This window comes from Canis lupus, chromosome 18, assembly GCF_003254725.2.
Source record: "Canis lupus dingo isolate Sandy chromosome 18, ASM325472v2, whole genome shotgun sequence".
Taxonomy (NCBI): domain Eukaryota; kingdom Metazoa; phylum Chordata; class Mammalia; order Carnivora; family Canidae; genus Canis; species Canis lupus.
Window position 1 is genome coordinate 14356483 of NC_064260.1, and position 26701 is coordinate 14383183.

General features: G+C 37.6%; 1 protein-coding gene and 1 long non-coding RNA gene across 8 annotated transcripts in view; one reads left to right on the top strand and one right to left on the bottom strand.

Moving 5' to 3' along the window:
• Positions 1–1210, bottom strand: part of LOC112661428 (uncharacterized) — a 148964-nt gene extending 147754 nt beyond the window's left edge. Inside the window, exon 1 of one of the 6 annotated variants that reach the window (XR_007403668.1) lies at positions 1110–1210. This is a non-coding gene — a long non-coding RNA (uncharacterized LOC112661428). Of the gene's footprint in view, positions 1–726; positions 930–1109 lie in introns of those variants that run through there. The other 5 variants (XR_007403667.1, XR_003137685.3, XR_007403672.1 and 2 more) reach the window with 5 other exon arrangements.
• Positions 71–25405, top strand: SYPL1 (synaptophysin like 1). 2 transcript variants are annotated; one of them, XM_035701994.2, is made up of 6 exons: positions 71–165; positions 419–490; positions 15661–15782; positions 17258–17465; positions 22120–22308; positions 23959–25405. In XM_035701994.2, exons 1-6 carry the CDS (start codon positions 115–117, stop codon positions 24091–24093), a joined length of 777 nt encoding a protein of 258 aa, XP_035557887.2. In that variant the 5' UTR covers positions 71–114; the 3' UTR covers positions 24094–25405. The 2 variants fall into 2 exon arrangements, with proteins under 2 accessions (XP_035557887.2, XP_035557888.1); XM_035701995.2 differs by lacking the exons at positions 71–165; positions 419–490 and adding an exon at positions 1233–1349.
• Positions 25406–26701: the final 1296 nt, after the last annotated feature.

Below are 26701 nucleotides of genomic sequence, written 5' to 3' on the forward strand. Positions count from 1 at the left end.
GGCGCGCACATGCGCAGAGGCCCCGGAGCGCCGGGGGCGGGGGCGGGGCGGGGGCGGGGCGGGGCGGGGCCGGGGCGGGGCGGGGCGTCAGGGCGCGGGCGCGGCGCACGCAGCATGGCGTCCAACATCTACTTGTTTCGCCAGCGGATCAGCCGGTTCGGCCAGGTGCGGCCCGGGGAGGCGCCGCCCCTTCCCGCCCCTGCCCGCCCCTCGCCCTCCGCGGCCGCCCCTCGGCGTCCCCGCCTGAGCGCCTCGGCCGGCGGCTCAACCGCCCCGCCCCGCCCCGCCCCGCGGCGTCCCGGGCCCGCCTCCCAGGGCTCGCGGCGCTCGGCCTTGGTCGCGGCCCGGCTGCTCGGCGTCGTCGGTCCCGTCCTCGTCCGCCGCGCGGCCCTGACTCTCTGTCTCCCTCCTTCCTCAGAGGATGTCCTCCTTCCAGCTCAACGTCAGCCCGCTCAAGGAGCCGCTGGGCTTCATCAAGGTCCTCGAGTGGGTGAGTGCAGCCCGCGCCGGCGAGGCCTGGCCCCGCGCCCCGCCGCGCCCTCCAGCCCGGGCGGGCCGCTGCCCTCGGCGGGGAGGCCGGGGCCCGGGGCGGCGGCGGCGGCGGCGGCGGCGGCGGGAGCGGGAGCCGGAGCCCACCCGGGTCAGGCCGAGGCCGAGGCCGCCCCCCCACCCCCAGGGCGGAGGCCGCGGCCCGCGCCAGGCCGCCCCCCCCGCGCCGAAGCTCACCTCCGGGCGCCGCCGGGGCCGCGGGAGCTCTCGGCCCTCCCGGCTGCACGCCCGCCCGCAAGGCGGCAGAGGCGTCCCCGGCGGCCCAACCGAAACCCGGGCCGCAGTCGCGCTCCGGGGCCGCGCGGCGCCGCCTCCTCCCAGGGGTCTGCCGGGCGCTCCGCTCTCAGTTTGCTCCTGAGAGGCCTCCCAGTTTAAAAAAAAAAAAAAGGGATAAAAATAGACTGTGGGTCGGGCGAGCAGGACCGGGGGGGGGGGGGGGGACTTCTACAGAACGCGCCTGGCCCGTCCGGTGCTCAGACGCGGGCCGGGAACCGCCGTCCAGCCTGTTGGGTTTCCCGCGACCGCCTGCAGCCCGGTCGGTAACGTCGGAGGAGACTTACTAATACGACCTTGGCCGCGGTGAGTCGTGGCTTGGAGGAGCCGGCGGATGCACCAGGCGCGGCACATTTGCCTCGGATTTCGCGGCCCAGCACAGGTTTCAGGGCTGATTTTTTTTTTTCAGGCCGGGATTAACCGGCAGCTGGCATCTGTCCACTGTGCGGGCGAGTTGCTTTTATGGCCGGCAACACTGACATCCGTAGCTCTTTTAACCTTAGGTTTTAGGCATCAAGTGGCGAAGGGTAAGAACTTCCAATTTCCTGTGTTAAATAACCCCACTGAGAGTGTGATGGGGTTTTTTGTTTTTGTTTCTAAGTAGCACAGAAACTCGGATTCCCTCCTGGGTACTCAAGCTGATTTTCAAAGAAAGGTTCCTACCATTCCCCCAAAGTTTTACTTGCCTTCTGAAAACTGAAACAGTGCTGATTTCACACAAACGTCTACTTTAAAGACACCTGCACATATATGTATTTTACACACACACACACTTTTTAAAGACACCTACACATATGTTATATGTATTTTACACACACATACACTTTTAGGGTTCTGTAAACCCAGATTCAGATAAAAAGAAAAATTGAGTGTGTAAAAATTTGAAATTGCAGGAGGAAAATCATGTTTAGTTAGGCTTATCAAATACAAAGGTTAAGAGAAAGCCTTTTTTTTTTTTTTTTTTTTAAGATTTTATTTATTTATTCATGAGAGACACAGAGAGAAAGAGGCAAAGACACAGGCAGAGGGAGAAGCAGGCTCCATGCCGGGAGCCCGTCGCGGGACTCGATCTTGGGACTCCAGGATCACGCCCTGGGCTGAACGCAGGCGCTCAACTACTACTGAGTAGACCCCCAGGGATCCCAAGAGAAAGTCTTGTTGAGGGTTATAATTAAAGTTTTCACTTAATAAATGAGGCAGTTGTTAGGTTTGTGCTTATGTTATTTGTCAGTCTTTTTAAAAAAGAGAACATTGACATGACTTTTTTCCTTAATATTTTAAAACATCAGTGATAGATTCATTAGTGATCACAGGTCTGACGTATTTTGAAAAATACCCTGTTCTAAGCTCTTTAAAGAAACACTACTTTCGGTTTGAACAGCATAGTAGTACACAAGAGAACCTGATAAGTACTTTAATGAAAATATAGGCAAAGTATAGTAGGTGAAAGAGGAGAAGTCATTTGCTTGGAGGAACTAGGGGGTATTTCATACATGAAAGAACACTTGAAGGAGGAGTATTTGTTCACTTGGGGAGGATGTGGGAGTGGCTCTCCAGGCAAAAGGAAACTTAAGCTCAGTGGTGTGAAAAGTTGAAGCAGCATAGCCTGGTTGAAAACTTAAAAGTAGTTGGGGTTGGTTTAAACTTCTGGGAAGGAGGGTATAGCCTGAGATGATCCTGAAAGGTTTCATAGGGCTAACAGAAGAGCTAGGAGTTTATCCTGTGGAACGATCTTAATCCTGTGGGGTTAACCTTTGATAACCTGGGTCCTTTCTTTAGGAAAACGTGTATTTTCAGGGTACAGGATTTGGAGTTGTTTATCGGGTACTTTCTACTTAAGCCCAGAATTCCTACCATTTGAAGTTGGAACTCATTTAAGTGTTTTAAGCAAGTGAATATTATAATTAGGTTTCCTTTTTAGAAATTTTTATTTTGTCAGTAGTGTAGAGGATGGATTAGAAAGGTCATAATTGAAAGAAGGGAGATCTGTTGCCAGAGAAATTGTGAGGGCCTAAAGTTAATTGCAGTGGAAATAGAGGAGATTTGGAAATTAGAATGTATTTGGAGGTTGAAGAGGGGACAGGTTGGTAGTGGTACCTTTGTCCAAGATACATCGCTAAGAATCAGATTTTTGGTTGAAGATCAGTTTTAGATGTATTAATTTTGTGGTCTCTAAGTCATATAAAGGAGGTATTCTTTAGGCAATTAGCTATATGGAGTTTAATTTTTAAAAAGGCAAGAATAGGCTGGAGATTCAGCAGATACCTACCAGCACGAAGGAGAAGAAATAGTTAAGAAGATGGAGAAAATAATTAATAGTTAAGAAGATGGAGAAAAGTAACATCTTAGCATCACTATTAGAATTTCAAGAAATTCAACAATATCAGGAGGTGCAAGAGAGATTAAGTATGTAAAATAGGGACTAAAATGTGAACTAAAATGTGAACCTTGGTTTTGGCGATCCAGAGGCTGTTGGTGGCTTTATTAAAGCAGTGTCCGTAAATTCAGAAACCAGATGGTAATAGGCCAAATGGATGTGTGGTAAGAAAGTGAGAATGGTGAAAGTAAACCACTATTTGACCTTGAAGGTAGGAGGGATTTTGTGGTAACCGAGTTTAAGGACGGGAAAGACTGCATGTGTTTGTGGACTTGAGAGAAGAAATTGTGAATAGAACTGTTGAAGGTTAAAAACAGAGCGAGAGGGGATGAATGATAAAACAAGGTTCTAGAGAAGGGGCCATTGTAAGAATTTTTCTTTTTTAAGATTTTATTTATTCATGAGAGACAGAGACAGAGAGAGAGAGAGAGAGAGAGAGAGGCAGAAACACAGGCAGAGGCAGAAGCAGGCTCCATGCAGGGACATGGGTCTCCAGGATCACACCCCGGGCTGCAGGCGGCGCTAAACCGCTGTGCCACCAGGGCTGCCCCATCGTAAGAATTTTTAAATCTGTTTTTGTTTTTTTTTTTTTTAATTAATTAATTTATTTTTTTTTAAGATTTTATTTATTTATTCATGATAGTCACACAGAGAGAGAGAGAGAGAGAGAGAGACATAGGCAGAGGGAGAAGCAGGCTCCATGCAGGGAGCCCGACATAGGATTTGATACCTGGGTCTCCAGGATCGTGCCCTGGGCCAAAGGCAGGTGCTAAACCGCTGCGCCACCCAGGGATCCCTAAATCTGTTTTGAATAAGTTGTTCAAGTTTCCTAAAGCATTGATTGAGATGTGGCGGGTTACTTCTAAAAACAGTCAATAAATAAGTTTATAAACAAATCTAAAATCTAGGTAATGGCTGCTTACCATTTATATAACGGAAAAAAGAATTCCCTCAAAAAAAAAAAAAAATTCCCTCAATCAGCTTATCTCTAGCAAGGTTCTAGAATATGTTAGACTAAGATACAATCTGATGATATGTAAATTTCGATGCCCAGTAAATAATTAATAACAATAAAAATATAATCACCGGAGCAGAAACTTTGGGACTTTGCTTCTAAACTGCAGCCACCATGTTGTATTCCTTCTCTTTTTCCTTTTTTAAAAGATTTTTTTTATTTGTTCATGAGAGACACAGAGACAGAGAGAGAGAGGCAGAGACACAGGCAGAGGGACAAGCAGGCTCCATGCAGGGAGCCTGAAGTGGGACTCGATCCTGGGTCTCCAGGATCAGGCAGTGGCCGAAGGCAGGTGCTAAACTGCTGAGCCACCTGGGCTTCCCTCTTCTTTTTTTTTACTCTACTCCTGGCACCTCACTCTTTGTGTAATAAGTACTCAGTAAAGGTTGAGTTTTTGTTACACTTCTATGGGAATAGCAATACTTCGTAAGGCTGCTGGAATGATTGAGTTAATATTTAATTATGTGAATGATTATAATGTACTTGAATAATTCTTAGTAGGTTCTTCAGGACGGAGATGCTGTGTTTCTAGGAAGACTAGACCCAGACAATGGATAGACTTGAGCCCCATATGTCTAACAAACATATCTCCTAGTCCTTCAAGATTACTCAATTCTCTATCACCTGTTTTAAACTTTAAAAATGATACATTGTGTGTATTTCACTTGTCTGCAAGTTTTGATAGGCCTTTAGGAGCCTATCAAGGTGACAATATAAAATTTAGGTAGGAATAAATGACCCATGTATACAAGCAGAACATAGAAGTAAAAGTCAAAGATTAATTTCATCAAAACAGCTTTTTTTTTTAAGTATTTAAGATTTCGCTGGTAAATTTTAACTTGGTTTTTATATTTAGTCAGATATCTCTAATATTTAGATAAAAGCTTTTCATTGAAGTGATTTTATATTTTTAAAATATTAAACACTGTTTTGGACTTTCTTGCTGCTATCTTGCATGGGGGGATGCTGAACAAATATTTAGCACTTAAAGAATCTAAGCATATGCTTTGGGGAGTATATAAGGAATTACGCACTAAGTTGAACTTTAGAATTATTAACCATCTCTGAATATTTTTGTCTGTCCTGGTCAAATGTATTCTCAGTATTAACATATTTATTGAATATACATATATGTGCCAGGGCTTTATCTGTATTTTCTCATTCAATCCTCTAGCAACCTGTGAAGGTTGTTATCTCCATGTTAGAGAGATGCAGGTAACTTATCCATTATGGTCACTACATCTAGGACTCTAACACTCTGTTCTTAGTCATTTTGATAACTTACCTTTGCATTTCTAATTGGTCTTTTGATAAATTAATAAATAGATTACCAAAAATTGCAGGCTTAGAAAACAAAAGCCTAATGTATCTCAAGTGATTTTTTTTCCTTGTTTGTTAGGTGCATGTTTATAATAAGATCTTACGAGTTAAAAACGAGTAGGATATTCTTGATTCTTTTATTAAGTTTGAATGTTTTTCTGATTTTATACTTGCAATTAATGAGCAAATGCAAAAGACGACATTTGAGAACATTACTTTGGGGCAGATTATTATCCAAGAAAATTAGTGTGAAAAAAAAAGTAAGAAAATCTTTAATTCTTTGGGTATTGCATATATCAATTTGTTTAAACAACAAACTTTCAAATATACACAATAGTCTATATAAAATACCTCATATTTAGTCATCTCAAGTAACTTATAAAATTTTTGCAATCAGGAGCAATGTTTTATCCTAATTTTGTGGTTCAAAAACAGCACAGAAGAGCACCCTAAAAAAAAAAAAGAGCACCCTAGAAAATTCAAATTGTATTCCACAATATGAGGGACGGGGCAAATATAGACTGATGGTTTTCATCCATTTGCTTAATTTTTACATTTTTAGGCTATCAGTCTGTAGATCTTTTTAGGAAACTTACCTTTCTCTCAGCCTTGCTATTTGCATATGCTCCCCCCTCGACCCCCACAATGAAGACGGAAAAGGATTTCAAATAGCATTTTATGCCCACGAGGACCCTCCGGACTTGAAGCTTGTTAATAGATTTACAGACTCACCCCTTGGCCTTTTGTTTTCTGTTTCTTCTACTTGATTCTTGATTATATACCTTGAACACTCTTACCAGGTAGATCTGATGTCATTTTCATAGATAACATATATATATATAAGTACTTTGAGAACACACAGACATATATACACACTCACCCCACACATAAATAGCAATCTCTGATAAAATATAAAAGAGGAAATTAAGATAACAGCAGTATCTTAATACAGTGGTTCTCAAACACGTTGGTCTCAGAACCCCTTTATGCTCTTAAATATTGAGGACCTCAAAGAGCTCTTGTTTATGTGGGTTGTATCAATTGATATTTGCCACATCAGAAATTTAAGCAGAAGCTTTTAAGGGAATACTTATTTATTTTAAAACCATAATTATTCACTTAAAAGCTTGAATTGCACCAATGCAACAAATGCTACCAGTTTTCCTTTAACTAAAAGGCTCACTTCATTCATTTTTGAGAAAAATATCTGCCAGATATCCATGTCTGAATAACTGGGTTTTGTTTTTTTTGTTTTTTTGGGGGGGGCTTTTTTGTCTATTACTAATTCTTTCAAGTAAAAATGGTGTTTCATGAAAAAAAGAAATAGTTCAGCATATAACTCAGTTATTTTAGATGCTTTCCCTGGAGACAACCATGTGTGCAGGTTAAAGTAGTTTGCACATCCTGTTTCTTCATCATGCAGAATATTAAGAAGACTCAAGGGTCAGGATTTAATAAAAATCGTAATTTTCACTGCTTCAACAAAGACATTCTTAAGTAAAACTGGCTTTTTTTTTTTTTTTTTAACAGAGAGTGCATGGCAGTGAAATAACTTTGATGCTATTGCTTATTCTTACTAAAGCCCAATAGTTTCACCCACAAATGCTTTTGCTCAAATAGTGCAAATGTCAACACAGTGTAAAAGGCTAATAATGTCTTAGTAATATGAAAATATTTTTGACCTCTTGAACCTTCTGAAGAGTCTTGGGTACTCCCAACACACCACAGACCACATGTGAAGAATTGCTGTTCTAATACAGTAAATTGGAGACCAGAAATGAAACAGAAAATATGGGTGGAAGAGGGACTGTTCATGATCTGGGAAATAAATCTGGAAAAAAGCTTTGACCTATGGTCTGGATTTATGACTAAGTAGAGCCAAGTACTTCAACAAGTGGAAAGAGAGATACTATAGCCTTCTAAGACCTGAATCAGCTTACCTTTTAGCTTGAGATCTGAATTTGTGAACATTTGAATATTCTCATATGTTGGTAGTTTGGGCATACCATCATAAGATGTGGTATTTGCAGCCAGGTAGAAGTGACTGTAAAAGTACTAGACGGGTATAGAAAAAGAGGAAAAAAGCAAACTCAATTTGATTGAGCCTACATCAGATATCCTAAAACACTTGAAAAAAAACTCATTTTCACTTAAAAGGTCAAAATCAGTGGCACAAATACACTTAAGGACAGCCAGCCAGATCAACAATTAAGATATGTATTTACTTCAAAAACATAAAAGTACGACAGTCTGAAATGATTTAAAATAAATATATTTAAGTTCCTCAGAGATTTCTAGTTCCATATTCAATAGCCTGACAATTATTTAAGGATAAAGGCAGCATAAAGATGCTTTCAATAGGGGCATCTGGCTGGCTCAGTAGAGTATGCAGCTCTTGATCTTTGGTGGTGTGAGTTCAAGCCCCACATTGGACATAGAGATTACTTTGAAATAAAATTTTGAAAAAAGATATCTTCAATGTAGAATAGTTAAAGAGTTATCAAAAAAATTTATGTTTACTTCAGCAGGAACTCAAGTTTACTTTGTATGATCCATATTCTTAGGGGTTATGGAACCGGTACTAGCATGCTGACAAGCAGAGGGAGATCATAGAAGAATGAAATGGAAGCCTTTTGTAACAGACTTCACTGCCCAGTACATAGCGGGAATAAAGTGAAATAGCATCAGTAACAAAACATTTTTTAAAATGAATGTCTTTAGTAAACACGTAAGGGCTTTAACTCATAAAAATCAGTACCTTGGAGGACGCCTGGGTGGCTCAGCGGTTAAGCATCTGCCTTTGACTCAGAACGTGATCCCGAAATTGAGTCCCACCTCAGGCTTCCTGCATGGAGCCTGCTTCTCCCTCTGCCTGTGTCTCTGCTTCTCTCTCTGTGTGTGTCTCATGAATAAGTAAATAAAATCTTTAAAAAAAAAAAAATCAGTACCTTGACTCTAGACATCTAATCTTACTGATTATAAAGGCAGACATGCCGTGATAGTTCATTTTCAGCACTGATTCTTTGATTTAGTAAAAGAGCATTCATTTGATTTTGTGTATAAATACTCATACACGGTATACTTTTTTTAAAAAAAGATTTTATTTATTGTGGGATCCCTGGGTGGCTGCTTCTCCCTCTGCCTCTATGTGTCTCTCATGAATAAATAAATCTTTTTTTTTTTTTTTAAAGATGGGAGAAGCAGGCTCCATGCAGGGAGCCCAATATGGGACTGGAGTCCGATGTGGAACTCAATCCTGGGACTCCAGGACCACGCCCTGAGCCAAAGGCAGGCGCTAAATCACTGAGCCATCCAGGGATCCCACAATATACTTTTAAGTCTATTTCTTTTTCTTTTAGATCTATTTTCTGTTAGATTTCATTTAGATCATTTTCTAGGCTAAACCTTGGGCAGAAAGTAGATGACATCAGATTAATGATGAAACCAAATAGCAATCAGGACACTGCAACTAGAAACTTGTAAAAGACACCCAAATTAAAGAGTAGCCAGTGCTAAGCTCTGAATACTAGTGTTCCCAATAGAAGCATCAGTGAGCTGAGCAGGCTCTAAAAATAGGATCAAGGACTGGGACTCTGGCTATAGGCTAAATAACTCATTGAAAATATCAGGGGTCTCTAAACTTTTTATCATGAATGCCTATCAGTAGAAAATTTTATGCATAGAGTCCCAATATGCAGCCATAACTTAGATGGATATTTTACTAGGTCAGTATCTTTTTTTTTTTTTAAGTGGGTTTAACTAAGGACTTGAACTCATGACCCTGAGATCAAGACCTGAGCTGAGGTCAGGAGTCAAATGCTTAACTGGCTGAGCTACCCAGGCATCCCTCAATGTCAGTATGGTACAGCATTATTACATGATTGGGGTAAATTTCATATTTTTAAATCCTAAATTCAAATGCTTATCTGGCATATATATATATATACCATCATCTTGTGATCTGATTAAGTAAAATCTGTTTTTCCTTGGAATGTGGCTAATGAATATAGCTCATAAAGGGGGTTAATGCTTCTATTTTCTCTTTCGGACATGAGTTTTTGTATTATTAGTCTATAGTTTCCGTGAAGACATTTTTAAGCCATTGGTCTGTTTTGCGAAGGTTGGTTTGGTTAAAACTAGATAACTTATTCATTCCATCAACTCACTTAGCCAGGCATACTCACATTGCAGTACATGAACAGAATAAAAATAGGTGAAGGTATCCCTGTCCTTGCATGTTATGAAACTCCTCTTACCTTCGGGATACCCAGCATACTATACTGGCATGTGACACGGACCTACAGATCCAGCATGGGTTTCAGTGATCTATTGATTTCAGTAAAGCTTTCATTCCTTCTTTAAGTCTAAAAATAAATATAAATAGTTCAAATATTTACTCATATACCAATTAACTGACTATTGCAGTTTATTTTGGAGAATAGTGTAGAGAACCAAGCAGAGACGTTAACTCCAAAGTTACAAAATTAATGAGGGATCTGCCATGTGTCTAGCATCTTTGGCAACTTGAGGCTGTCATTATGAAATATGGAACCTTTTGACCTCAAGAGAAGCTTACTGTCCATCTTGTCCTGGATTCTTACAAGCTCTTCTACAGATAGAAGTTCATGTTAGCAGTTTTAGCCATTCTTCATGGAATAGAGAGGAATGGGAAAATGAATTTCATAAGTGGTAAGGCAATATAAATCATACCAGTACTCGTTGTTTAGACTAGGAATACAAACTGAAGTGCACATAGGAACCACCCTCATAAAGTAAGTGAGTGAAACAAGCTGTTTGGAAGAAAAACAAGAGTATAAGCTCATTGATTGCTGGTAACTAACATGCATCCTGAGTATTGTTGAGACAGCCGAGAATGGCAACAGTCTGGAAAAAGCACATGCCCTGTCTTACGTGTCATCTGTCATTCAGTTCCACATGGTTGTTGCTTTATGGGAATATGGGCCTGATGCTGCCATATTTTTAGTTTCCCCACAGCAAGGAAAAGCAGGAAATCCAATTTTTTATGTGCAGTATGCTGGTATTAAAAGACAAACAACAAACTCCTATTTTTTATGGATTCTGGGAAGATCACACAAATATTATCTGGAGGCCAGGTTTCACCATGGGCTGCCAATATAGAATTTTGAATGTAAATCAAAATAGCAGTAGAATATAGGGAGAAGTAAGATAGTTGGATAATTTACCCTCAGGTTGTTTTGTATTTCATGTAATGAAATGTGTGTATCTTGTCCCTTTTATCCCATGAGATAAAGACCAGAATTACAAACATGACATTTATTTATACTTATAACAAAAAGGTAGCTTTGAAATGATGGTTATGTAAGACTTGAAATATGATTTTATTTGTAGATTATTGGAAATTGGGTTTTTTTTTCTTTAAGCAGTTATTTAATGAGCATTTACTATGTGCCAGACCTTCTGCTGGATAGACACCGAAAATCCTGAGTAAGACCAAGTGCAGACATGACAGTCTGCCAAGGGACAGGGAAAGGCATTAGGCTTAAGAGCAATGAGCTTTAGTACAGTATGCCATTTATTTACTAATTTTTGTATTTAGTTAGAAACTAGTTTTTATTTTTGTTTTGGGTTTTGTTTTTAAATAAGGCAAGACACAAGAAAAATGGCTATAGTAGAGTTAATGAACCCAAGTCTGTGGCCGCCCAGGGGACAGAATAGTTCTACCATAAGAAGCTGCGTAGGGCCTTTAAGATGAGCTTGTCAGAGAACAGCTTTGGAGTGGGACAGTTCCCTGACAGAAGACACAAATACACTGAAACCATAAATACATGATAAGTTTCAGGGGGCAGTAGTATTACAGAGTGACAGTCGTACAGTATCTGGCAGGAAGTACAGTGCATATAAATCTAGAAGGATAAGATTGAGGGTACATCAGCCATGCCTGTTAGGCCAAGTTAAGAAGTTTGGGCTTTTGTCTTTTTGTAAATTTAGTTCTGGAAAGTCATTGAGGAAATCCCTTTAAACAAGGGAGTAACATGACCAGATCTTCATTTCAGATCAGTGTGACATCACTGTAAAGCACCTGTCCAACAGAAACAGAATGCAAACTACAAATGCAAGCCACATAATAATTTTAAGTGTTTACTGGCCACACTAAAAAGGTGAATAGAAACAGGTGAAATTAATTTTAATAATGTATTTTATTTATAAATCCAAATATTGTTTCAACAAGTAATCAATATAAACGATTTATTATCAATGAGATATTTTACATTTTGTGTACTACATCTTTCTAATTCATTGTCTAATTTACAGTTAAAGCTATCTTAATTTAGGCAAGCCATTTTTTATTTTAGACAGAGAGCAGGCACAGGGATGGTGGTAGAGGTTGCAGAGGGAGAGGGAGAGAATCCCAAGTAGACTCCCCAGTGAGCACTGAGCACAGAACCCTGGAACCCTACACAGGATTCAGTCTCACAACCCTGAGTTCATGACCTGAGCCAAAATCAAGAGTCTGAAACATAAAACTTACACCACTGAGCCACCCAGGAATCCCTAACCAAAGGTTTTAAAAGAATGACATCAGGAACGCCTGGGTGGCTCAGTGATTGAGGTCTGCCTTTGGCTCAGGTCATGATCTGGGGGTCCCTGGGATGGTGTCCCCACATCAGGCTCCCTACGGGGAGCCTGTTCTCCCTCTGCCTATGTCTCTGCCTCTCTATTTGTGTCTCTCATGAATAAATAAAATCTTCTAAAAAAAAAAATGACAGGCAAAATGCCAAAGAATGAAAGCTTAGGCAACTTTTTTTCCCCCCACTCAGCGTTAGGTTTCTAGGATTCATTCATATTGACATGGGCAGTTGTAGTTCATATATCTTTATTACTATTAAACTTCCCATTGTAAGTGTATACTATCCATTTTCCTGGTGCTCCCACTTTTTCTGTGTTTTGATACTATAAACCATGTCACTGAACATGCTTATGCATGTTCTGTAGTACACATGGGTAAGAATTGCTCTTAGATCTATGTACTAGGAGATATTAATCCTTTGTGACATTATTGCAAATATTTTCACCTAGTTTGTAGCTTGTTTTATATTAAAAAGCTGACTTTTCATTTCAAAAGTTCTTTTTCTGTAGTTGAATTTAACAATCTTTTATGGTTAGTATGTTTGATTTTTAATCTTAAGAATTTTTTCCTTTACGGACACAGATTCCTTTTATCATCTTAAAATTTTTTAAAGACTCATATTTTACATTTGTCTTTAGCCTATCTGGACCATTTATTGAAGTCCTTTTTTGTATTTGTTATTATTGCTACATAATAAATTACCCCAAACTTAACACATAAAAAAGCAGACATTTCTTATTTCAGCTAATATGGGTCAGAAATCTGGGAGACGCTTAGCCTGGAGAAGTTTCAGCCCAGAGTCTCTCAGTTCGCAGTGAAGCTGTTGACTGGAATGGAGTCATCTCTAGTGCCCAGCTTACTCACATGGCCATTGGGAAGCCTCAGATGATACACTTCCAGGCTCACTCATGTGGTTGCTGATAGTCTGTGGTTCCTCATCACAAGAGTATCTCTATAAGTTGCCTAAGTCTCCTCTCAACCTGGCAGCTGGCTTCCCCCTTAGCCAGTGATTCAAGAGAGAAAAGAAGACAAATTGTAGTCTCTTTATCACCTAGTCTCAGAAAGAATGTTCAACTCATTCTGTCATATTCAATTTACTAGAAGCAAGTTACTATGTCCAGTCCACACTTAAAGGGAAGAAAATTAATCTTTCCTCCTGAGGGGAGGAGTATCAGAGTTTGTGGACATATCTTTAAAACCACCACACTTCTTTCCTTGGTGATCTACAAGGCCAGCTTTGTTAGATGGAATTTATCTAGTCACACACAGGTCTCTTTCGGACTCCTCATTGTTCCGTTGGTTAAATTTGAGTATCCGGTTTTCTTTTTCTAATCCTAAATGGATATGTGCCCAGTTTTCTGGCCTTGTGTTTTCATTCTTTATTCATGAACATTTATGGGTAGAGAGTATCCATTCTCTTTAACTGAAGATTCCAAACTATGTACTGCATATCATCTCAGACTCTTCATACCTGTAACCAGATTCCTTCTATGTCTTTACAGGGAAAAAAAAATCTCTTGATAGTAATTATCCTGGTTATGGCCTGATTCAAGGCCTAATACTAATCCATGAGAGGCATTATATCAGTGTTTAACAGTATGGGCTTTGATACCAGACCTGCACTGAATTTTATCTATTTGGTAGATGAATAACCTTGAGCAAAACAAAGCCTCCCTGCCTTTGAGTTTATATTCTTTTTTTCTTTTTAAGATTTTATTTATTTATTCATGAAAGACACACACACACACACACACACACACACACACAGAGGCAGAGACACAGGCTGAGGAAGAAGCAGGCTCCATGCAGGGAGCCCGATGTGGGACTCGATCCCGGGTCTCCAGGATCAGGTCCTGGGCTGAAGGTGGCGCTAAACCGCTGAGCCACCCAGGCTGCCTTGAGTTTATATTCTAGTGAAAAATGGACAAATACTTAAATATTAACAGGTAGTGATAAATACAATGGTGGAAAAATAGAGCAGCATGAATAAAGAAAGAAGGTACTGTGGATTGGAGCATTATTATTTGATATAGTGTGGTTAGGAAAGGCCTCTCTGATAAAGTCCTTCTGCATTAAAATTCTCTACCACTGAGCTATACCCCCATGATAAAGTCCTTTTGGAACAGGGAGCGGTGAAGTAGGAAGTGAACCATGTATTCCAGGCAGAGAGAGTAGCCAGTGCTAAGCTCTGAGAAGTTTACCTTCTTATCTTCAAGGAATAGCAAGGAGACTTTTATGCAAAGAGATTCGACAAGGGTAAAAGTAGCAATGTGTAAGCAGAATTATTAAAGGAAGAAAGGATCTTGTAGACCATTATATGAACTTTGATTTTTATTCAGGAGAACTCAGAAGCCACTGGGGAATTTTGAGTGGAGGATATAATGTTTTCTGCCTCGTATTTTTAAAATATCACCCTGGTTGATATATTGACAGTAGACTGAAGGAGGGACAAAGACAGGAGCAGCATTATTTAGAAGGCTTTTAGAGTATAATTCAAACGAGGTCGTTCAGCTCAGGATGTTGTGATGGTGATGATCAGATTCGAAATATGCTTTTTAAATAAAGCTATCAGAATTTGCTGAAGGATTAAGCTTTTGGCTACTGCACCATATTTGGGGTTTTTTTTGTTTTGTAGAAAATTTAGAAGTTACAAATAGAAAAAGAAATTCTTTATTTTCTGTTTAGAGATGACCACTGTTAAAATTTTGATATATAATGTTTTTGTAGTGTGTATAATATCCATAGGTGTAGACACATGCACAATGTATGTGTAAAATAACATTTAAGTAAACTCTACCCCCAACATAGGGCTCGAACTCACAACCCAGAGATCAAGAGTCACATGCTCTACCAACTGAGCCAGCTAGACCTCATAAACAAACTATATGTAACAAATATTTTTCACTGTCATTAAATATTGCCCAACATTTCAATGACTGTATAATATTCTATCCTGTGAATGAATTACAGTTTATTTGATTCCATATCAACATTTAGGATGCTTAGGATTTAATGCATATACAGCATTTAACGGAACATTGCATTCTTTTAAGCATATGCACAATCAGGAAGACAAATTTCCAAGTACTCGAGAACTGAAATACTGAAATATTAAAAAATGAGGTCCTGCAGACTCATGAAATAGCATCTCCTCTTTGCTTATCAGTCTCGGCTTAACAGTTACCTCCAAATCACCCCTTTTGATTTTGATACTAATAAATAACACTTTGTCTGAATTTCATACTAATATTTGGTAGGCACACTGGAGTATGACCAGAAGAATTGTTATATGAGCTGGTAAACTATCTTCTCTATTATACTTAGGGGAAAAGAAAATAATTTATTGACCATTGAAAATGAGTTTTTTAAGTATTTATCACCATCTACATTAATTTTGTAATTAAGAATTTCTAGAATGTTAATGAGCCAGATTTTAGTAATATATTTAGGCTTTAATGACTCATGTTTTGAATACAGTAATGCTTCTTCCCCATTTTTTGGTCTCATTTTGTATAGATTGCTTCTATCTTTGCTTTTGCCACCTGTGGAGGTTTTAAGGGCAAAACAGAAATTCAAGTGACTTGCCCTTCACTTACTGAAAATAAAACAATTACAGCTGCTTTTGCTTATCCATTCAGGTAAGAGATTTATTTGTTTGTTTTGTGGTTAAAAACTTTTTACTTTCGTACTGACTCGATAACATTTCCAGCAATTTATTATCCTGGGGGATAGAAAATTTTAAATTGCACACATGCTCATTTTTAAGTGCTAATCATTGCTTCTCAAACTGTGGTACATGGACCAATGCCTGTCTGCAAACTGTGTTCCTGGCCTGTAATGAATTAAGTAAAGAAAATGAGAATAAGCATTTAGAAACTTTTTATTCTGTCATCCCACGGTGGATTGAAAATTTAAACTCAAAACAGAGACTGCTCGGGATCCCTGGGTGGCGCAGCGGTTTGGCGCCTGCCTTTGGCCCAGGGCGTGATCCTGGAGACCCGGATCGAATCCCACATCAGGCTCCCGGTGCATGGAGCCTGCTTCTCCCTCTGCCTATGTCTCTGCCTCTCTGCCTCTCTCTCTCTCTCTCTCTCTCTCTGACTCTCATAAATAAATAAAAAAATAAAAATTAAAAAAAAAAAAAGAGAGAGACTGCTCCATTACCTTAGCGTGAGAAGCCATGATGTATGTAGAAGCAAACATAGCTTAAGAAAATTGAAATTTCGCATGTATTATTTATAATTACTAAATAATAGCATCCCTATATAGTTTTAAGGCATATATTTATATAAAGTGAGGAGTTTCTGTGTTTATTTTCTTACTCAAACTAAAATGAGTATTTTGTGATTTCTGTTTAACTTCAGTGTTGATCGAATATGTCCTGTGTTTAAGCCATGGTGTAAATCATCTTACACTTAATACTTACCTGACCTCTCTAGGACTAGAAATTTCTCTACACTGAGTTGGAAATATTACCTCTTAAGGTTGTTTTGATGATTAAATAACACCTTACGCTAAAAATATGTCAGATAGCAGGGCTTTGGTTATGAATCCTTGCCTGTCCATTTGCTAGCCCTTCTCTTATAAAGTTCCTAATGAGGAGATTTTATGACATATTTAGTGATAGATCCTTTTGAATTTATAGATAAGGAAATTTAAAAACAATCTAAACTTAGCAGCTAATTAATCTAGGGTTAAAATGTGAAATCATAATTGGCTCTCCTAGTGCTAGTCACACATAATCTGGCTCCTAGAATGGAATAGCATGTCTCAAATTGCAAACTATTTTGTATCACCTCTCTTAATCTGCTGAATTTTTATTGCAGGAAAATAGTATAAGGGTGTGAAAGTGTTTAATGCAGTCTATATTCAGTCTATCATAAACCAATTAATTACGAGGCATAATTTATAATTTATGTACATTTCTTAGGAAATTTTTAATTTAAATATTTGAATTTTCCCCCAAAGGAAAATGTCTGTAATATATTTTGGGAGTGTTTTTTTTTTTTTTTTTTTTTGAAATGTCATTTCAGTATTCTACTTATGGATTTCTATCCCTATTGGGAAAGTCCAAGTAATTCACAAATTTATTTGAGCTTTTTTTTTTTAACAGGTTGAATGAAGCATCATTTCTAGCACATCCAGATGTAAATGTGTGTGACGTAAATTGGAAAAGCTATGTCCTTATTGGAGATTACTCTTCTTCCGCACAATTCTATGTCACATTTGCAGTCTTTGTCTTCCTGTACTGCATCGCTGCTCTTTTGCTCTATGTTGGTTATACGAGCCTGTATCGGGATAGTCGAAAACTTCCCATGATTGTAAGTAAACTATTTTTATACAAAAATCATTTGTATAAAGATATTATATTTGGAGTTAAATACAGATTTTCTTACACTGGAAATGAAAATTCTTGGCATGAATCAGTTCAACATATTTTGATCTGTTTACCGTGAAGTTGAGCTTTCTCTCATTGTCACGTTGAACCTAATTCTTTGAGCCTATTTTCAACACTTTCTGTGTACTCTAGGGAATATAGAAGTCTGTTTGTTTCTAAGTCTTATTTTAACCTGGAAGGATCTCAAATATATAGAGCATATTAGGTTGCAAGTAGAGAAAGTAAGTAGAAATTAATGCCTTTGATTTGAGGAATTGCTGACCATACTAGTAGTCTCATGATGGTGTTCCTACTTCTTATCTTTCTTCTCTTTTCTCAAAGGCCCCCTTTATTGCCTCTACGATGTTTTATTGAGCTTAATAGTCAATATCGGAAATCAGCAAACTATGGCCCACAAGCCAAATCTAACTCGCTGCCATTTTTTTTAACGAAGTTTTCTTTATAGCACAGCCATACCCGAACATTTCCATACTATTACTGCTTTCATGTTACAGTAGCAGAGTTAATTAAGTAGTTGTAAGAGAGACCAAACATATGTATTGTCTGGCCCATTTCAGGAAAGTTTGCTGATTCCTGGTCTGTATTCCTAAATTCCTTAAATTAAAATCTGACCCAGTTAATTCTGTAAAAATTAGAGAATTCGCACTAATGGTATTCATGAGCTAATTTTGAATCTTGGAGATGTCAACAAAGGATTTGGATTTGAAGTCCTAACACCTTCCTTGGCTTCAGAGTCTTCTGAGCTAGAAATAAAAATAATCTCTGAGATTTAGGTAGTAAAATCTCTCCTCTGGATTATTGGTGCAAATGCAGAGATAAGCCGTGGTTTTAATCCAGAGGTCCACAACAAAAGAATAACTACAAAGTCAGTATTAGTGTTATTGACTTAAAGGGAGAAGAGAGGTGCTTTTGAGATACTGGTCATTTATATCTTTAGAAAACACTCCTCAGTTAATTACTTGTGAAGTTAAAGCGAAGGCTATTTGAGTATGAAGAAATTATTAAATAAGATAACAGTTTATTGTTTATTTTTAATTTTTGCTGCCTGGATCATAAGAATGCAAATGGTAAGTAGAGAATAAAACAGTCTGTTATAATTCTTATTTATTTCATTTCTTATATCTGAGAAGAGATTCTTAAAGCTGACATTTTCATAAAATATTTTCTTGGACATCTTTCAGAAAGATATCAACTATTTAAATTTGCAGTGTTTAATCAAGAGAAATTACATATTAAGAATATGTAACTTCTGGAGACTTTCCAAGACTTACTTAAAAAGGAACTGTGGGAGTGCCTGTGGCTCAGTCAGCTAAGCATCCAACTCTTTTTTTTTTTTTTCTTTTTCAAAGATTTTACTTATTTATTCATGAGAGACACAGAGAGGCAGAGACACAGGCAGAAGGAGAAGCAGGCTCCCTAAGAAGAGCCTGATGTGAGACTCTATCCCAGGACCCTGGGATCATACCCTGAGCAAAGGCAAATGTTCAGCCACTGAGCCACCCAGGTGTCCCTAAGCATCCAACCTTTTTTTTTTTTTTTTAATTTTTACTTATTTATGATAGTCACAGAGAGAGAGAGAGAGAGAGAGAGGCAGAGACATAGGCAGAAGGAGAAGCAGGCTCCATGCACCGGGAGCCCGACGTGGGATTCGATCCCAGGTCTCCAGGATCACGCCCTGGGCCAAAGGCAGGCGCCAAACCGCTGCACCACCCAGGGATCCCAGCATCCAACTTTTGATCTGAGCTCAGGTCTTGATCTCAGGGTCATGAGTCCAAGCCTTGTATTGGAGAGGAGTTCAAGCCCCCCATGGAGCATACTGAAAAAAAAAAAAAAAAAAAAAAAAAACTATGGTAATCATATAGATATTATATTTTGTTAAAGAACTTTATAATTTAAATACTAGACGAAGACATTTCTTGCCATTTTGTCATTAATCCCAACAGACTTTTAAGTTAACTCTAGCAGTGAACCTTTTTTGTTTAGTGCACTTTTACAAATCACACTTTCTAAGGCAGCATCCAAGTCTATTTTTGTAGAGAGTTTCTCTATTAAAACTATAAAACTGTAACTAGGTGCATCATTCAGAAAGTCAAAAGACAGTTTCCATCTCAAGAGTGATCAATTGATGGTCATAGAGAGATAATCTAGAACTAGCCCTTTAAATGTTTTTTTGTTGTTATTGATATAATATATAAAGGATGCTTCGTGTCTGTAAAAATTCAAGCTTCTAAATTAAATTTTGAATTCTTCTTTTAATTTAACCATATAAATGTAAAAAAAAAATTTCTTGAGATAGCCAAGTTTAAAATCTAGCCAAATATGACATTGATTTTTTTTTTTTTTTAAGTACTCTTTGTTAATGAGGACATGCCTTTTTGGCAATGTACTCAGTTCTCTACTAAGATATTTCTAAGAGCATTTCAATTGTGGTATTTAAAATCAACTTCCATTTTTAAGCGAACGTAGCAATATTTTTTTGGTGTTAAAAGCAGGAGCTTAAGGGCCATGTGGAAAATCAGAAATAACAAAAGAACAAGACTAAACAAAGATAAAGTATCCCAAATCCTAAATATCTGCTGTGAAACAGATCCCAATTTATGGGTGGGACCAAGGCTGCTAGGATGCCGCAAGCAGCTATGGTTGTGCGTTGCAGAACTGCATCCTAAAAACACAGTCCTCTCAGTAGGTAGGAGAGAGATGATCTTCAGAGGCTCTCATTCCCCCCACCTCCCCTCACCCTAAGGTTACTTTGTGCATCATTTTCAGAAAAGTTACCTGCTTTTGAAATACAAGAATGTCATGCCAGCAGCAAAGTAGACTTAAGGAACATAATCAGAAAAACATCAGTGTGCTTTTTAATTAGGAATCTGGAAGGAAGAAACCTGGAAATTAAAAGGATTTGACCTAATAGATTAGTCAAAGCTACGAACTTTAACCCAGAGAGAACTTAAGGTGTGATAACCTTGTACTATTTATCAGTTCTCTGAAAGGATTGTGTTCCTAGCAAGTGATTAGAAAATGTCTACCCTCAACAAAAGTACAGTTGAGTGTGGAAGCAGAAAGAAGAATACTCCCATGCCGCAAAAATTTCCTGTCCTTTTTTCTTTGATTTACATTTTTTAATTTTTTTATTTACACATTTTTAAAAGAAGACCAGGAGCCGTGAAAAGCTCAAATGCAAAATGCAAACTTTGTAAAATTAGTCACTGTTTTTGGTTCTCAAATCACAAGGCATTTATTCATTGTCATCTTGACCTGGTGAGCAAGCTATATATAGTAGTTTCTATATGTCATAAGTGATTACTGGTGTTTGGTCTAAATAAATGATTAAAAAGTAATTAAAAAACAATCAGATTGATTTGGTGGGAGGAGGGAACACTGATAAGCTCCAAAACCCATTTGTGAGCCTGCAGAGATTTTTGCTGCAGATGTGTAAGAAATCGTAGCTTTGGGTGTACCTGAATGCTGAGAATATATAATATAAAAGATACAAATTTTACATTATTCCCACTTTGGTGGTTAATTTAAAGGAAAACCAAACAAGGTGGGACTTAACACTTTTTATCATACGAATGCATTCTTCAAAAGTCTTACTTAGATTTTTGTAACCAATACTGGTTAACAAAATTTTAGTTCCCCAGCAGAATAGATTGAGTAAAGAGAATACACTTTTTTCTTTCATCATCTTACTCAGTAAGAAACTTATCCAGAATATTTAAAACTTTAGTCCTATTCTTGGAAATATAATAAGTAGCAAAGACTAGAATAGAAAACTACTAGTCAGAAGATGCCTTGAGAGATTATTATTTTTTTTATCTGCAATATAATGAGTATTCTTAAAATTTTAGGGTCATGAATTTTAAGAGAAGCAACTCATCCTGGATGCATGCTTTTTACCATTTCATTATCCAGATCATTGGCAACCAGATTTTTTTTTTAAGTTTTTTATTTTAGTTCCAATCATGGGGGATTAAACTGAAATTACAGTTTTGCCAAAATAGTAGGAGAGAGCAAGAGAAGGTAAGGGAGTTGAGTGTGTGCAATGGGGTTGTAATAAAGGACTTTAGAATAGAAATTAAGGAGGAAATGAAATCATGAGTGAGGTAGAGAGGAAGAATGTGATAAAATCAGATTGTATGTCTCAGTGGGGTCATAGGAGTTTTGAAGTTGGGGTGCCCAGAGGAGAGGGAGCTGGAAAGAGAAGTGATCTTGGGAAAGTTGGGGAGGGAGTGAAACTGGGATGATGAGGGAATATAGTTATTGGTGATAACAGGGAGTGAGGTGTAATCCTGCAATGGATGGTTGTGGTGAGGGCTACATGAAACTGATTCCTAGTGTCAAAATCTTAGACTCCAAAGTAGATGATTAAGTCTTGTTCACCGCCGAAACTCCGGCACTGTGCTAGTAAACAGCAATGTGTACAATGCTGAGTGTGGCTTTTCTTACAAGGTATGTCATGTAGGCCATTTCTCGATACCACAGAGTTCAGTGAGATCTCAGTTCCTCCATCATGAATTTGAAATGTAGTAGTTTTAAATTAACTCTTCATTATTAACTCATACTTATTTTTGCTTTAGGACTTTGTTGTTACTCTTGTTGCTGCTTTTCTGTGGTTGGTGAGCACTTCAGCCTGGGCTAAAGCTCTTACAGATATTAAAATAGCTACTGGTCATGGTATTGTCAAGGAACTTCAGCCTTGTAATCATCAAGGAGTGACGTGTTATTTTGGCTCCGTGACTAGTATGGGATCCCTGAATGTATCTGTGGTATGTATGCAGTATTTATAAATATTTTATCATCACTTAGAAAAACTTTACTAGTGATAGAAGAAAGCAATAGTTTTTAATAAATTTCTGAATGAATATATTGTTTTCATTTTTGCTAAGCTATCAGAAGCCTAGCTACCAGATAGCCTTTACCTTTATAAGAGTGAAGAAAAATGTCAGAAAAATTATTACTTGTTAACCGGTTTGGACAAGATCGTGATTGATTCTTTCTTCTCATTAAAATTGACTAGGCAAGACTTTCAGCTGAAAGGCACTAATAGTAGTCACTACCATTTGTAAAGACTATGTGTCAGGCATTGTGCTAAGGGCATTACATTACACTCATCTTGTTTAGCTTATCCAGTAACCCTAAAAGGAATGTGGGAGGTAGTAGTATTACCTTCATCTTTACAGCTGGGAAAAAATGTAGCTTGTGCTTTAATTTGCTCAAAGTAACACAGCTAGTAAGTTGACAAGCCAAGGTGTGGGCTAGATATGACTTAAGGCCCATTCTCTAGTTTGACAGGCTTTGGGTCTTTGAAAGTAGTACTTTTATGGTTTCTTAAATGATCTAAAAAGAATTGGTATATATAAATTTAAATTATATTTAGTCTGTTTTACCAAAGTACAGGTAAGTGTATTACTAAATACATTATTAATATACTGCACGTATTATGTTTAAGGAAGTCTTCTGTCTTCTCAAGAAAGTATTTTTCTGGGGGATGAGGTCAGTACTGCCTTGTAAAGCAATTTGGCCAGATTTTTCTGTTATAGCTTTGTGATTTAAAAGTCTTTTTGTAAAATAAATAAATAGATAAATAAGTAAGTAAGTAAGTAAGCTTTTTTGTGCATTTATATTGACCACAATCAGAGATGGACAATTTCAGAAATGTTTTTGTATGCAAATATGCAAAAAATGTAAAGCATTTGGTCTTCAGTAATATGCTACTCTTAAGCTCTTTATCCCAGTCTTAAATCATAAGCCACAATTGTTCTTATATTTGGAGGAAAAAAATGATAAAAGGGTAGCTTCAGTTTATTCATCTCTGAGACTTTGATCTTGTCAGATTTGTGACTGGAAGACTAATTTCTTTTATGTTGACTAATGTAGAATGTGATGTAAAGTTCTTTGTGTGACCCCCATTCTCTTCTGCCTGTAGCTGTTGGAGTAGGAGAGATAAATAGTAGTGGAGAAAGAAGGGAAACAGGAAAGGATAACCAGGGACAGTTTATAACCATTAAGATGGAGGCAAGTGAAAGCCCCCAGAGAAGGAAGCATGGATTCCTGTTCCTCTTCACCTGAAAGCAATAAAGTCTAATTACAAAGTAATAGGATTTTACTTATTTTTCTCAAATGTAATCCCATCTTTTTGGTAATGTTGAGATGCAAAGATTAAGATTTCTTTTAGTCATAATTTTATATGTTAAAGATGTAGAGATTTTAGCTTTATTTCATTGGTAATAAGTTATTATATATACAGATGTAGCATTGACATGGAAAGTCTTCTTTTTTTATTCTACTTTATAGGTAGTTTAAACTTTAAATGAAATAATGGTTTACTGCCTAGAAATGTTAATTTAAAGGAAAACGAAGATGGGTATAAATTTTTAAGTAGATTAGATTTTCATGTTTACTTTTCTCTTCCTTAGATCTTTGGCTTTCTGAATATGATACTTTGGGGAGGAAATGCATGGTTTGTATACAAGGAGACCAGTTTACACAGTCCATCAAATACTTCTGCTTCCCACGGCCAAGGAGGTATTCCACCTCCTTCTGGAATATAATTATAAAGGGAGAAATACACTGTATGAAATATGTGACTATTCTATGACCTGTTGCCAACATCTTGAGAAGCATTATTTGTTTCTAATAAAAGTAATGGCTTTTTCAATAAATTGGTGGGTTTAAAATTTTGCTGCTTTTTTATATAAAGCCTGTGCCTTTCCTAGAAATTTAAGATGTAAATGTATTCTCACATGTAAATTTGAAAATTCAGGGGTCTATTATGAGATGATACACATTTTTAAATGACTGGTTATTTCTTTACTAAGTTGTTTGCCTTCCAAAGTGTTTACACCTGAAGCCTTAACATATATCTTCACTCAGAAAAGAGTTACATTTTCATATAATAATAGGAAGAAAATCTCTATTTGGAATATACACTACTGTAAGTTTGTACAGATCATATACCTAAGACCTGTCTTTGTTTAAGAAAGCCTTGATTACATAAATCATATTTAGGAAAACATATTTAGTTCAGAATTTGTATCTGAACATTGTTTATATGTTATGAAAAAATTTTAATTGCAAAGACTGGTTGTATGTTTTATTTCTGTTTTTCTAAGTGACCTATAGTACTTAATAGGTGTGCTAAAATTGTTTTGGGAACGGGGTTTGGAAATTTCTAATAGATGTATAGTTAATTTAGTGATTCTGTCGCATGAGGTGTAAGCTTCCATTATGCTGGTTGTTTAACAGACTTGCTGTATAAGTAGAAAGAACTTGGTTCAACTAGGTATTTTGATATGTACGGGCATTACTCTTAGTGGTATTTGTTGTCCTTTGTTGCTCATCCTATGTAAGTGCAGGCTGAGACCTAGTCTCCTTGTAAGTGGAATAAAATAAGCCACCTGTTTTTGCAAACCCTTTCATAGGGTTAAAAAAATTAAGATTGCCTTTTACTTTGGAAACATTTAATATTTAGATTCAATGAAGTTGCTATTTTGAGTGTAGTATTGATATTGTGAAAATAAATGGAATTTGGATTTCATGTTTCTTGATGTTCATTCTTATTTCACCAAATGGATGATTAAGGAATTATGCATCATAAACAGGAATTTAAGTGAGCTGTATTATGGGTGCACTGTCTTTACACACACTTTTGGGTATATTCTGAACACAGGGATTACTCATATTTTGCTTCCTAATCTTTTTGTTGTACAGGGCCAGATTTCTTGTTCTTACCACGTGATTGTTTATATGTGAAGCACATCTTGCTGTTGCCTTATTTTTTGTTGCTTTTGTTCATGACAAGAATTGTCAATATGAGAATGTATATCTTTTATGCAACAAACTTAATAAAGAAGTTAAAAGAAAGAGTCCACTGATTGTTATATTACAAAGAAACCTTCATCTTAAAGGCAGAAGCAATGCAAAATGGAATTGATTTCCAAAGTAGGAAATAGAATATCCTAATAGTTTTTTAAATGTTCCTCAAGAAATAAAAGAGACAAAAAAGTGCTTTGGAGACCCTGGTTCTATCCTTCTTTCTTTCAGTCTTGTTTTTAAAATACTTATTTGTAAAATTCAGGTTAAGCTTTCCTGATAAACTTTTCTCACTGACTGCCCAGTAGGCAGCAAAGTCTTAGTTTGTGAGTGTATTCTCTGGAACCAAACTGCCTGAATTTGAATCTTGCCTTCACCGTGTGCTAGCTATTAACTTTAGGCAGATTACTTACCCTCCGTGTGTTCCAATTTGCTTATCTGAAAGAAAAATGGGAATAAGTACTGACCTCAAAGAGTGTTCTTGAGGATGAGTTAAGTTAGTAAATGTAAGGTTCTTAGAACAATATTCAGCAGTAAGTACTTTATAAACGTTGGCTGCAATTACTAACTTTTGGTGGCATCTAATACAAAGACTTTTAACCTGGAGTCCTGAGGTTAGAGCTGGAGAGGGGAATGTGGTCTTGAGCAGAAAGGCAAGGTAAGCTTCAGGATTACATAGATCTCCCTTAAGATTCCTCAAAGAATCCTGGATATTCTAGCATTTATTTTCTGTTGGTCCGTGGTTGTACATAAAGTTAATGACCTTGAAAGTTAATAGCTATTGAGATTACAGCACATCCAGGAAGGAGTCCATTCTGTTGCTTTTTCACTTTCCAATTTTGCTTTTGATTTTGAGTCCGCATCACAGGGTTAAGCAATTTATAGGATAATTTCCAGGACAGAAGTAACAAAAGCTTTGGAGTGCCTGGCTGGCTCAGTCAGTGGGACGTGTGACTCTTGATCTTGGGGTTGTGAGTTGGAGCCCCCTCCCCACCATGTTGGGTACAGAGATTACTTACAACAAAATAAAATCCTTAAAAAAAAAAAGTAATAAAAGCTTCAACTTACTGGGTGATAGGTTGTAGAGAATTATTTATAAACATCATTACAAATGTTTTTGTGAATTGAGGTCATTTGGAAGAGGATACTTAATTTTTAACCTGCTGTAAATGTTAAAGGCAGTGTGCTTGTTACGTGCTTCATGATTCACATTTAAATTCAAATTTCTTAACTATGTAGTATTTCAGATAAGTATAAGAAATTATAACCAAGACCCCTACCACTAGATTGAACAAATGCTAATGTTTTGTTTTGTGTCAGATTTGTTGGTTTTGACTTTTTAAGGAA